This window comes from Heterobasidion irregulare (genome assembly GCF_000320585.1).
Source record: "Heterobasidion irregulare TC 32-1 unplaced genomic scaffold scaffold_09, whole genome shotgun sequence".
NCBI classification, from domain to species: domain Eukaryota; kingdom Fungi; phylum Basidiomycota; class Agaricomycetes; order Russulales; family Bondarzewiaceae; genus Heterobasidion; species Heterobasidion irregulare.
In genome coordinates this window covers 734,642-747,521 of record NW_009258205.1, presented here as the reverse complement: position 1 = coordinate 747,521, position 12,880 = coordinate 734,642, and the positions used below count along the sequence as shown (strand labels likewise).

Here is a 12,880-nt window from a genome sequence, read left to right as displayed (position 1 = left end):
TTACAGAGAATTCCATCTAGGTTGACATCTATCTCGTGCACGCCGAGCCTCCAAGGTACATATTCTAGATCAAACAATTCGTCCTTTGTATCGGATGCGACTCCACAACAGGGGGTTTCTAATAAGGTCTCTTCATCATGATCGGTACGTTCACCGGGTTTGGAAACCATATCGCCTTCTACGAAATCGTCAACCTTAGACAGCAATCCGGCATCGTTCCCGAATCTGCCTAAAGGTCGCCTTCTATGCCCCATCAGTGCTATTGAGAATACTCGATATCAACGTGAAGTTGTTCTGTTTGTGCAAATTTGATTGATTGCCGACGAAGCGGCCGCATTGAACTTCTTTTAGAGATTCAGAACCAGCACGTTACGAGATCCTATCGTTCACTACAAAGTTTTACCAGTTAGGTGTTCTGATGACTACCTCTGACACAGTTTGGAAGATGGTGACCACGCTGTGACACAGGAATGGGAGCCAGTGACACATCCAGAGGGCTCACTCTATTTGTACCATCGGCAGAAAGTGAGGCATTCATGATCAATTCATAGATTCTCATCGTACTCAACTCCTTACTATTAGCAAATATATACCGATGCATATTTATATCACAACGAAACGCGTCAGGAAATCGAGCTGTTTGCTGATTACATTAATACCGTCCTGCAATCATCGCGAACGTCATTGCCGTCCGTTGACTACGAGATCGTTTTGGACCTTAGACCAGTGGATCATGAGACCATCTATTGGTTCTATTATTGTGTGGATCATGCGTCTCGCAGCATATTCTGGCCAGAGCCATATGTTGCTGACCATCTGGTTGATGAAGTAACAGGTTCCAAATCATTCGCTCATCTGAGTACGTGTTGAATCATTCCCTACGTGGCTTTGGGAACTGACTCAGGTCATAAAGAACTCATGATTGAATATAACTTCTGGTATATGAATCCATATACAACTCACACTACTGATTTAACGTAATACTGTAATCCAGGACTCACTAGGCGTTGTTCCCAAAAGGACCTCGCGATCGTCAATTTCCGAGCGGTGCTTGCGACGAGCTATTGGGGATTTCGGTACATTCTTGCTTAGGTAAAGCATGGCATCTGAAACTTGTGAATTTGATGTATTGTTTCACTTTCATCTTTTAGATTCCATGACGTCGTCGGTATCTACCGCACCCTACAGCAAGGAGACCCTGCAGACAATGATCAGCCTTGTAAAAGAAGCCTCGGGTGAGCCAGCACCTAATATATATCCGACGCAACGTGCAATTGAAGCAGAGGGTCAGAAGTTGCGGAGCCTAACATGTACATGAAATGTTGTATCTGTACGCCGTTTCTATTCAAAATGTGTGATGTGCCGTGACATAGGTCGCAGCCCGTATCATGTCGTTCTATAGTACGCTGGGTTAGGATTGTCTGCTCGATGGGTCAGCCCACGAATGAATTGTTCAGCACATTGGAGGTTCCTTCATTTTCACGGTCAGAATCCCGCGCGGATGGACAGTGGTCGTAGTGTTCACTGTTCAACGCCGCGCCCAAGGTCATGGCTCATAACCATCCTTTCACCAATTTTCTTTTGGGCACCTGAAATACGTCTTTCAGAGCTGGACAAGTTATGGGTAGATGAAATCGTCTATCAGGTTTCTTGGAAGCGTTTCATCGACAAACTGCAATCAGAGTGGCAAGAATTCATTGTTTTCGTACGGATCTTTTCATCGCAGTCCCTCATTCGATCTCAGCATCGAATCGTTTTTGGCCAGGCAACGATATTGCTCAATGCCAATGTTGCGTTTCTTGCGATACCGGGTGTTATCAATCAGTCAGATTCCAATTCTTCGACTTTGCAGACACTGGCCGCGACTGTCAGCTATGTATCAACAACCATGGGAATCGGGAGCATCATTCTGGGCCTTCTGTTGGTCCGGCAACACCGTACCAGAAATCGACCAGATGATCCATTTGAAGCTGTACGCACCTCATTTCTTGGATTCAAGGTAGTGCTTATCGGGTCATTGCTCTTTATAGACCATCTTCCTGCAAAACAGAGACCACCCTAAGCTCGGCTTGGAGCCACTTGTGATAATCTACAGCATTCCTTATGCTCTTCTAATGTGGGCGTGAGTCATACTTCGCATTGATCACATGGGCGAGCATCCACTTACTTGACTTCGCCGCTTGCAGGATGGTGACTTTCCTCACTGCGCTCCTGATCCTCTGTTTTAGAGCAACCGAACTCTGGACCCGCATCCCAGTCGGGTTGGCCTCATTGGCGATCACAACTTTGGGGTTATCGCTTTCATATCCTCTGCATGGGAAACTCAGGAGCGAGTCAACAGGTGGTTAGACACTATTAAAGGTGGTGGGGTGTGGATGAGAGATTTGATCGTTCGACTATGTCGATCCACTAGGGCTGGGACAGACACTGGTAATGCATGACCTGGTACATTTTGTCAGCACAGAATGTGTCGACGCGATACCGACCTTCGATTCGATGGAGCGTCTTCCAGAATTCCATGGAGATGTCGATGGATGAATCCCGTAATATCAGTGTATATGAACGAAAAGATCAGGATTTCATGCCATTCTTGGACCTGCGAAGAGAAACCCATGCAATTCAAGGACTGACCGATCCCCGCGTGGCACCTCTCAATAAACGCAGACCCCACGAAGATGTACTCCAGGAAGAGACGTTTTGGGATATTGCGATGTTCCTGCCAACTCAATCCAGATCCCTGTGACAACAAGATATTGATCAAAACCGTATCAAGATGGTTGAGGTTGCGGCTGTTGCGTTCAACTCTCAGGTATCCATGAAGTATGATAGACGACACCAACCGAGACCTCCACCCTGAAAGGCACCCCGCTATGATAGGGTATTTAAATAAGGTTGAACCTGTTGTCAGTTGCTACTTAAATGATAACGCTTGTCGAAAAAAAATGATAGACGGCGCCGTTAGTGTCAGCGCTTTAGCCCCCACATATATTGTTATTGTCAGCCAGCGGCGCCGAAACCACCAGCGCCCGTGTATAAGCTTCAGTAGTGGACGCAAAGCCGGTCTATTACACAGGCCCTCAATCCGAACATGGCGCCCATAACACCGGTCTGCCTGAGAAGTTTCAATGTTTCGTATGGATCCAAGATGCATCGGTCTCTGGACCGCCACAACTACAGCACAGTCAGAGGACAACATATGCAGGTCTGTTGAACATTTACCTGTGTGATCCTCGCATATGGGGTGGATGGACGAAGAGAACACCATTGCGCCTAGATAGATAGCCGTGAGAAAGCCATGACTTCCAAGAATGACCGAATTCTCAAACCGCTCAAAACCCAGACGAGGGCGTCTACTCTAAATCACGTCGTATTTGCATGCAGCCCTGGACGGATCGCGCTCGTCGGTTGTATTGCCTCCAAATCCCGGACCGGTCGACACCTCAGCTGAGCCCAGTGGTTTTGGAGAATGACAATGAAATCAAAGATAGATCCTCCTGCTTGTTGATCATTTTCTCTGGACGTAGTGCTGCGAGTGGGAGTTAGGTAGATATAGAGCGGTACTTGCCTCAGTGGTTTATCAGGAATCTGAATACGATGCGAAGTATCATTTTTGAGCGCCTATGATGAGATAGAACGATGAGAGACCCAGACAGATTTTCTTTTGCGAGCCTTGAAAGCACAGCAATAACAAAACTCAGCTATCCGACATAACGGAAGATTGTGAGGCGGCGCTGTACGAGGACTGACAGCTACAGCTGGCGATGTTGTACGTTCTTCCCAAAATACAAAAACAGCGCCGGCCCTAGTGTACGAGTGATCGACAAATTTGAGTGTATTTGGCATCTATACTAGCGAGAATGACTCAGAAAGAGGCGGATATCACTTCACCGATGTCCCTGTATGTCTGCCTGACCCTTATTAACGCACTGTTGCAGCGACTCACACATTTAACCGAGAACCTATACTCAAATAATCATTGAAAATCTCTTCCCAGGATGGATCACATCGTCACAGACTTTCCGCCTGATGTACAGCCCGCGAAAACGCTGGCTCATGGCGGGTCACAGGGCTTTGTTGGGCGCGATGCGATGATATTCGTACATATATTCCATTCATCAATCGGGTACTCAAGAAGCATGTAATTGTTACAGGAGCTGTCAGACTTCTGTAGCAAGGAATCAGGCATTGTCTAAGATTAAATAGGATTACTTACCTCCAGAAGTTACAAGACAGAAAATTCGGTATCATATCCACATCCCAGCTACATTGCTGACTAGCGAGGTTTGGGCGGTGGGATGGCCTTGATGGGTTGCTTCGGCTTTCCTCTCGGTTTGAAGGGCACATACCTGTTTGGTCATCGGTGAAAATGAGACGAACAGCTTGACGACGGTGCACATACCCGTCCGTGACTGGAGGCCTGTGCGAATAATAATAAGAGGCTGTTAAAGGAATGTTCGAACGACAATAAGCGGTGGCGACAAACTTTGGGAGGTTTGCGGGCTCTCCGTCAGAAGCCGTTGAGGCTGTGTGCGCCGGCTGGTCTTGGGCGGGATCTATCCTAATCCGGATCGATTTAGTTAGTCCAGCTTGCCTTGCAGCATTTTGCTTCCGCAACGCACCCGCCATGGAGCTCATCACGCTCATCGGCAACCTTTGGGGGGGTTTCTTCAGCTGCAGACATGATGGTGGACTCGAACGGCGCGGGAGAAGCTGACACATGTTTTGAAACCGGTGCTGTTGCGACCAAAGCGCCTCAAGATTAGGCAATAGCGATGCACATAATTATTATTGATTACTGATAAATAATAGATATTTACAGCATTGCACTGCGTGGCTGTGGCTGTGGTGCGTGACGGATGACCACCTTCACAGCAGCGCGGGATATAAAGACTCTCAGCGGTCGGAAGTTCATCATCGTACTCCTCGCCCACAATTAGCGCCCTCGCAGACTCTACAACATGAGCTCCCCTCTGAAGATAGCCTCCGCTCTGAACTTCGACCGCGCGGGATTGGTCCCTTCCCTTCCCTCCTCTAACTCGAGGTACGAGCAGACAACGAGGTACTACTCCAAAACTGTCTATCTTTAATCCCATCATTTCTCACATCGATATCGGTTGGCTGTGCAGGGTCGAAGTCTCGCCTGTGCTCGTTCCAGCAGTGCGCGGTTCCGTGGAAGCAAGCGTGTATGGAATTCCGCTTCCACTTGTCAGTGGCATGATATCTAATGCACGCCTTGTTCACAGCCCTCCGTATTCTTCAGAAGATTGGCAGACCTTCACTCATCCTGAAGGAAAGCCCTATTCGGTTCTCAAGTTGAACAAGTTCCACGTGGTCACAGAGGCAGCTGTTTCCCGGCCCGAAGTCAAGGTTGTTGTAGGGCTTTGGGTTGCGGTCATAGAAGCCTGGGCTTCTGAGCTAGGCTTGGTCATGCATGACTGCGATGAGCTGTGGCTCGAACTCGAGCCTGAGAAGTGCCGCTACTTCTTCGTCGACCACTCGAACCGCACGGTTTTCTGGTTGAATGCACAAACTTCTTCCGAACTTGGCCTTCCCGAGTCCCACTCGGCTAATCATATCAGTCAGTCGAATTGTGCCTCCTTATCATCATCGCGTCCTAACCATCATTCAGAGCATGCTTTGGAGGCAGAATACTGGCAATTCGTTGAGCAGTTTCCCATGCATTTTGGTGGCGTCACCAAAGAAGCCTTCGATGAGCTGTTCAACACCTTCTTACACGGTCAAGCAGGTTTGTCAACGCTTCCTTCTCATGCCACCGACTTCCATACTTAGATCACACGTTCAGATCAATTGACCTCAGGCGTCAGTACATTTCCGTACTCAGCTGAGGAATGTGCCACTTTCAACAACATCCTCCGCGATAGCCGTGGTGCGTGGCATTGATACTTCCCGTGGCCTTGTATTAATTCTATACCGTGTCAGACCGAATTGCCGACGGACGCGTTACGTGTTTTGTTGCTCGTCTTTGGGTTTTCTTGTCCACCTACAGGCACCAGACACATTACGGCGAGGAGCACTGTCGGCTTTCTAGAGACCAAGCCATCCTTGTGGCACCGGAGGCCAAACGCAGCCTCATTCTGTCCGCGCTCTCACTTATGCTCTTCAATATACCTGAAGGATACCGCAAACGTTTCCAAGATTTATTTGTTGACGATTTGGCTTATCTGAGTGTATGGAGGAGCTTTGTCAACGAAACTTCTGACGAGTGGAAGACACTTATGCAATGGGCTTTTGGTCTCCTGATGTACGATTTTCCTTTCATGTTCTGACATACCGTATCCTGACTGTTTCCATCAGATCTAACTTGCTGGTGTTACCCTCGGCAGCTTTGCCGGCTGCGACTGTGTCCTCTGTGGTGCTCTCCACAGCGAGTGTTGTCATGACCGTTATTATGTCCCAGCACCAACAGGGACTCGCCAAATGGGACACAGGTGAAGCAGTAAGTCTTTTGCTTAGTCTTACACATATATTTGAGCTCATCAATTTCATCGCAGGCTGTTTACCTCAACGAACACAAGTCGTCTTACGGGTACCAGCCGATCGCGACCGTTTACGCTCTCCCGAAGGGTCTTTTTATCTGGTCATTAATCGCCTTTTTTGCCCAAGGACTCTACATGCTCTCGCGTTATGCAGGATTCCCAGTCGCAGTCGTCTCTTTGGCTTTCATCGGTGTCTTCGTGCTTGCGGTCTGGAGTACGCTTTTGCCTGGATCCTTTCGGAGCAGTTTCAGCTGGCCTTCGTTCGGGGTTCGCAGCCGGGGTCCTTCCCTACCTGAGAATAGCGAAGTATAAGTAGATACACGTTTGGCCCTTTTACTCTTTGTCTTGATTCACTCATTTAGAACAGTTCAGGGTTTTAGAACAGGTGTATGCTACTGTATGACATATTTTGGCTTCTCGATTACTTCAAACACGATACCCACGCATGCATGTTATGTAGCCAAAGAGTAGAGAAAAATCATGTAGTATATCATAGCTTATTTGTTGAATCATTATCAAAATACGCTATAGGTCCTTTCCCGCGGCGCAGGACGTCCTTAACGTGGTAACATTCTTCTCTGCTAGAGCCTAGGGCATAGGTACGTCATTTTTTGCGTCCCGCAACGCATTGCGAGAGGCGCTGTGGTGTAACAGCGTCCACAAGCTGTGCACATTTCAAACGGGACAAGCAGATGTTTCATGGAGCATGAGCGGGTAAAAGTGATGTGTATGGTCCGAAGCGAACTGCATTTGTCGATGCTATTTCACCGAGTTCGGTAGCTGAGGTCTGGGCGTAACGGCAGAGCGGCAGATAACATCTAAGCGTCCGATAAGTACCTGTGCGCAAAATGACTTACCAATGCACTTACTATGCCTCAATTAGACGTAAGCGTTTGCAACTATGTTTCCGAAGCAGACGATGAGCGAGCATTACCGTGGAATCCATAAATAGAGCTCTATGTTGACCCAAAGAAGCTATAGCTGTTTGGACTTCACAGGCTATGTGAGAATGCATGTATATCAGGTGAGCGATGTGAAGGAATGAGGCATATGGGGCCAATGATGAATCGATGAGCGTGGATCTGATCACGACCCGTAGGAGCAAGTTCCTCCAGTGTTCCTCCAAGCTGTCTCCTTAGACTGCACTCGATAAGTCAACGCTCCAACGATGTCGGCCAACTCCACAGCATCACAGCCTCAGTCTAATGGCATTCCGCCGCCAAAGCTAGAGCTACCGGTGCGCGATTCAGCCATCGCTCCGGACTATTACTGGGGCTAGGTGGATTTTTTTGATGCTTGGCCATTGATGTTCTATGTAGTACCCAGACAGGCCGGAGATTGTCACAGCCAACATCCTAAAGTTGACTGAGCTAGTTCCAGACCAGTAGGTCTGTAATGTTGGCATGTCTCGTTGTGACATTGACGGTTTCATGAGACGCACGAAAGAGGTCCTTACCGCCCTGGTCACCCATCTACACCAGTTCGTCCAAGAAACAAAGTAAGTGCAGTTTCTATTGATCGTCCCGATCAACAATGTGGATATATGCGTCCTAGATTGTCGACTGAGGAATGGACGAAGGGCATGGAATTCCTGACGGAAGTGGGGGAGTTGTGCACTCCTTTGCGCCAGGAATACATCATGCTGTCTGATGTTCTCGGTGTGTCTGCCCTAGTGGATACAATGAATAACCCGCCATTGAAGAACGCTACGGAGAGTTGTCTTCTTGGCCCTGCATTTACGGATGACGCTCCAGAGGGTGAGTGTAGTACGGTCTTCTTATATATAGCCCTGTCAGATTTCACATTCATGGCGGACACAGTCAACTATGGAGGTGCCATCATCGACGGCGAGCACGGCATCGGAAATGCGGAATATCTGTTTCTTGAGGGCCGCGTGCTCACCACAGACGGGAAGCCCATCGATGGCGCTGTCGTGGAAACTTGGGAAACCGACGAGAATGGTACGTTCATCCAAAAACACAATGCGATGACGCGGACGCCTTGCATATCTGGATTAACACCTAATCCGCCAGGGCTGTACGATGTGCAATACAATGTTCGCGACAAGCCGAATGGAAGGGGCCGACTGCGCACCAATTCTGAAGGGAAATTTGCGTTCCGCGGCGTCGTGCCTCTTGCTTATCCTATGCCAGATGATGTGCGCAGCTTCATTCATCCGCCCTGTATCCCACTGTGTGACCTGTGCGTGGTAAACTGACCTTTACCTCATAGGGCCCGGTGGGAAAGCTCCTCAGGGTATGGAACCGGCACAACATGCGGGCAGCCCACGTCCACCTTATCATCAAAGCTGCTGGCTTCCGCACCTTGACTACGCAGCTGTACCCGGCGGGCGACAAATGGGCCAATACCGACGTCGTCTTTGGGCCCAAGAAGTCACTCGTGATCGTGCGTCGCTCTCCCAAGTGCATTCACCCAGCATGCCCTTCGCTGACGGCCACCTGAAATAGACTTTGAAAGACGTCCAAGATCCCGAAGAGGCGGCCAAACGAGGCATCCCAAACAGCGCGCCGTTCAAGTTAGCCCAGTATGACTTTGTCCTGCTGTCTGAAGCAGAGGTGGAGGCGCACGCTGCAACCCCATTGTAAAAGTGAAGTTTGAAGCACCGTCGCAAGACAACCAAACAGGCGTGTTTGCGATCGACGCTGCCCACAAACGTTCCAGTTTCATCCCGGTCCTTTCTTGCAGACACCTGTGACACTAAATTTGATTTCAACATGCAATGTTTCGTCAGCCCAAAAGATTGTCTCAATAATAGAAAGCATACAGCAAAAAAAAACAGCGACGGATGCGTAGTCTTCCAATGAATATACGAAGAGTTCCCTATAAGATAGTAAATCCGCAAGACAGGGTATACTGTATATACAGCTGCCAAAAGGCCTCGCCGATGCGTCCGTCATTAACCTGCTCCTAGGCTAGATTCGCTGCGATTTGACGGTGTCCGTGAAAAAATGCTAGGAGGCGGAGGGAGTTGCAAGTGATTCTCCTTCATCAGCCGGTTCTCCCGCGCATGCGCTTGGCGCACATACGCGTACCGCTGGAAATGGTTCAGCGCTTGGAGGAACTGCACTCCAATCTACACAGGCGAGGCGCACCACCATCAGTCAAATTCGTGGGCAAAGTGAGACCGTGAGGAGATACATGATTATGACTGACCGGAAATTGGCGCAGCTGAGAGAACAGATCAACCGTCAGCTCGCGGACGGCCTCCTGCTGATGCAACAGCCCAAAGCTGATAGGCAACAGTCCGCCTGCATGGGGAGGCAAGAGAGCCAGAAGCTAATGCGAGCACAGATCGCGAGGCAGATGATGAATAAACGATCAGCCAAAGCACGACGGGATCGATCACGCACCTCCACGACCTGATCATAAGTTTGCACGCTTTCCGCCATCGCACGCATGATCAGCTCTACCTCAACATCTTGCATCTGCTTCACATGCCGCAGACGCCACAGCTGATGCGAAACATCGAAGCCCTGGATGGCACTGGTAGCCAGCATCCGCTTAAAGTCCTGCGATCACACCGGATCAGGAGGATCCCACAACGGACCAGCCCACCCTGAGTTATTTCGCAGGGTGGGAGGGGGGAAGAACACCATGCCACGCACCTCTTGGAAGTACTGATATGTCATTGTCCGTCGCCAGCCCTCGATTCGGCTTGCATTCATGGCAAGTTCACGCGCGCCAGCAGCCTCGTCGAGAAAAACAATCCCGCTCCCGAGCTGCGATGATTCTCCTGGACCCTCGCTGAACGTGGCACTCGGGAACCCAATCGTGGTCGTCCCCGTAACGTCTTCCTCGAAACGGGACGCGAGACGTATAAACCGGTGCACGTACTCCGTGAAGCGCGCTCGGACGAGGCCCTCGCCGAAGTGATAGTTGATCGCAGTGATGATCTGACAATTTCGATGCCGACACAGTACAGGCGACATTCAGCCCCGGTCTTCAGGTCTGGGAAAAACGCAGATGATGGCACTCACATCTTCGATGAAGACGTTATCCGCGCTGTCTGCTTTGGCGGTGTAGTCGTTCTTCTGCGCCTCCTTTTCTCGGCCAGGCACTCGACCGACATCGTCCTCACTGCCAATGGAGCTCTCCGCTTTGAGTGTCCCTGTCCGCACAATGAAGGGCGGTGCCCCCGTCGGGATTACCAGCGGAGGATGTGACACATGGATATCTTTTGACACGATCATGCGGCCTGTGCCCACATCACACAAGAGGTCCCAAGAACCCGACGATTCGAAAATGGGGTTCGTCACGCCGGCGATATATGCGGGACTGTCAGTGCAGGCAAAGTCAGATGATAGACGGCCAAAGAGTAAAAGCCAACTGCCCCGGCTGCAAAAATTAGACTTACATCGACTCCCATTCCTCCCTGTTCGTCAAGTTCGCATACGGGAAAGCACGCTCAATAAAACCGCGGAGGATGGTGCCACATCCAGACCCAAGGGCGCACGCGGACAGCACGTAGCTCGAGACCTGACCGGCAGGCCGATTGTGCCCCAAGAAGATTATTCGTTTACCGGTGACAAGGGCGTTGAACAAGATGATGATGGGATGTGTAAGGCTGCCGTTAGTATGCAGGTGAGGGTGGAGTGGCCCAGCGGTCGTAGCAATCGGGTTCGAGAATGTCTGTATGAGTTGGATGAGGGAGTACTGTTGAATATGTCAGCATATGCCGCGTGAATAGTGTAACATCTCTTAGTATCTACTAGTAAACACGGTCAAAAAAATCAGATGAATTCAACTCACATCGCCAACTTCTTCCGGAAATGTAGACAGAGGCATCTTTATTGGAAGCTGGTGACCGCCATAGTCGATGATCGTGGAATAAAAATGAGTGTCTTTGGTGAAGGAGGGTCGCAAATGGGGGTCGGATCCCCCAGAATGCATCGGCAGCGCACTTCCATAGCCGTGAGCGTGCTGGCCGTGTGATGAAGTTGAAGACGCGTCGGTCGACCGACGTCCCCGAGTGGTTGCAGAACTGCTACCGTTACTGCCACTCGCGAGCGAAGTCTGCTCCAGCAGGCCACTCTCATCGCCCACCCACACCGCGCTTCCGCCCAGGGAGAACGAATTCTCTGATGGCGAGTACTGCCCCAGAGGCCTCGCTGTCGTGTTCCCGTCCGTACTGGGACGCTCCCGAGCAACCTCCGTGCCGTCCTTCGTCCGCAACAAAATTCCATCCTCGAAACTCGAGTGTGAACTCTCGGATGGCGTCGTTCGGTGCGAGCCGCGAGCTGCGTTTGACGGTCCTCCGGCGTTCAGGTTTTCAGTCGGCGGTCGCGCCTGCATGAACTTCTCTGCAAACACATCCTTACGTTCCGAAGTCCTCATGATTAATTTCTCCGCTCGAGTGAGTGTGGGTGCAGCGGCCAACTCCATAGAATTGATGGCATCGAAGAGACGGGCTAAACAGTCTTGTGAAGGGGCTGAGAAGTAGTCATCGAGCGCTAACAGAAGGACAGGCTGTCGCCCGTGTGAATATCCCTGTGAGAGACGGCGATTCAGAAGCTCACCTTGAAGACCTGAATGAAAGGATAGCGTGTACATATTGCCATGGCTTTCACGACGGCACCTCTACATATCAAAATGGCGTTAATCCCACCCGTAACACCAGCATATACAGTAGCTTGAGCTTGGGGAAGGAGACATACCTTCTGACATTTTTGTCATGCTTCGTCCGCACCAGGTTCAGCACATACAGCAACTCCGGCTGGTCTGCGTCACGTTCTTCGTCGCCCTCCTGCTTATGACCATTGGCCGTAGGTTTCTCCAACGCAAGTACCGGTGCGATAGTGTTGAACGGGGTCTGGTTGAGGAAGAATATGGTCCAATCTTCCAGCTGCTTTTCCGCACCGTCGGGCAGCATCAGGTTGGCCAGAAGACTGTTCGGACGGTGGCAAGCAGTGACCGTCAGAACACTGGGATGGTGGTCCACGGGCGACTAGAGACGCACCCCTCATCGGAGCCCAATGGTTGGGGAAACTGATATGTGAGTTGAGCTCCTCTGTCGATATCAAATTCGGCGAGCAGGACGAAGGAACAATGCTGAGGGCTACTGCTCATGATGAAGCCCGTCTATTCGGGTGAGGAAACGCGAAATTTTGAGCAAGAACGGTGGGGGACGAAGGCGACGATGACGGTGGAGGGATGGGATGGGCCACGGAGGATGGCGAAGGCTGAGATTCTGCCGAGTCGGTTCTTCGGAAAGCAGCCAGACTTGGTAACTCATCCTGCCGCTTATGGAAACTATTCATTTCTCATTTTTGCAGCCGTCGGGCACAGTAATATTAAAAATAGCCAGAATCTTAGAATCGCCTCGCGGTAATTCGATGGAAGAAAAAGTTAGGAGGGGAAAAAAA

At 50.3% G+C, this 12,880-nt stretch overlaps 5 protein-coding genes across 5 annotated transcripts; 3 read left to right on the top strand and 2 right to left on the bottom strand.

Moving 5' to 3' along the window:
• Nucleotides 1-137: 137 nt before the first annotated feature.
• HETIRDRAFT_163936 (uncharacterized protein) lies at nt 138-1,004 on the top strand (the record flags this gene model as incomplete). The annotated part of the gene is made up of 7 exons (XM_009551679.1): nt 138-144; nt 200-296; nt 352-384; nt 438-525; nt 583-859; nt 914-938; nt 995-1,004. 7 exons carry the CDS (start codon nt 138-140, stop codon nt 1,002-1,004), a joined length of 537 nt encoding a protein of 178 aa, XP_009549974.1.
• A 3,269-nt stretch (nt 1,005-4,273) lies between these two features.
• Nucleotides 4,274-4,681, bottom strand: HETIRDRAFT_107590 (uncharacterized protein; the record flags this gene model as incomplete). The annotated part of the gene is made up of 4 exons (XM_009551678.1): nt 4,274-4,346; nt 4,400-4,417; nt 4,484-4,558; nt 4,620-4,681. The coding sequence occupies 4 exons, from the start codon at nt 4,679-4,681 to the stop codon at nt 4,274-4,276; spliced, it is 228 nt and encodes a 75-aa protein (XP_009549973.1).
• Nucleotides 4,682-5,214: 533 nt separating this feature from the next.
• Nucleotides 5,215-6,809, top strand: HETIRDRAFT_325631 (uncharacterized protein; the record flags this gene model as incomplete). The annotated part of the gene is made up of 6 exons (XM_009551677.1): nt 5,215-5,578; nt 5,630-5,746; nt 5,804-5,887; nt 5,941-6,262; nt 6,316-6,457; nt 6,513-6,809. The coding sequence occupies 6 exons, from the start codon at nt 5,215-5,217 to the stop codon at nt 6,807-6,809; spliced, it is 1,326 nt and encodes a 441-aa protein (XP_009549972.1).
• An 856-nt stretch (nt 6,810-7,665) lies between these two features.
• On the top strand, nt 7,666-9,256 carry HETIRDRAFT_460312 (uncharacterized protein; the record flags this gene model as incomplete). The annotated part of the gene is made up of 8 exons (XM_009551676.1): nt 7,666-7,734; nt 7,817-7,881; nt 7,933-7,995; nt 8,052-8,254; nt 8,318-8,458; nt 8,531-8,655; nt 8,730-8,903; nt 8,966-9,256. The coding sequence occupies 8 exons, from the start codon at nt 7,666-7,668 to the stop codon at nt 9,101-9,103; spliced, it is 978 nt and encodes a 325-aa protein (XP_009549971.1). The 3' UTR covers nt 9,104-9,256.
• HETIRDRAFT_388025 (uncharacterized protein) lies at nt 9,244-12,664 on the bottom strand. The gene is made up of 10 exons (XM_009551675.1): nt 12,475-12,664; nt 12,173-12,403; nt 12,035-12,095; nt 11,268-11,984; nt 10,873-11,171; nt 10,496-10,793; nt 10,124-10,411; nt 9,869-10,027; nt 9,672-9,794; nt 9,244-9,591 (listed from the first exon to the last, which is right to left on the bottom strand). The coding sequence occupies exons 1-10, from the start codon at nt 12,582-12,584 to the stop codon at nt 9,415-9,417; spliced, it is 2,463 nt and encodes an 820-aa protein (XP_009549970.1). The 5' UTR covers nt 12,585-12,664; the 3' UTR covers nt 9,244-9,414.
• Nucleotides 12,665-12,880: the final 216 nt, after the last annotated feature.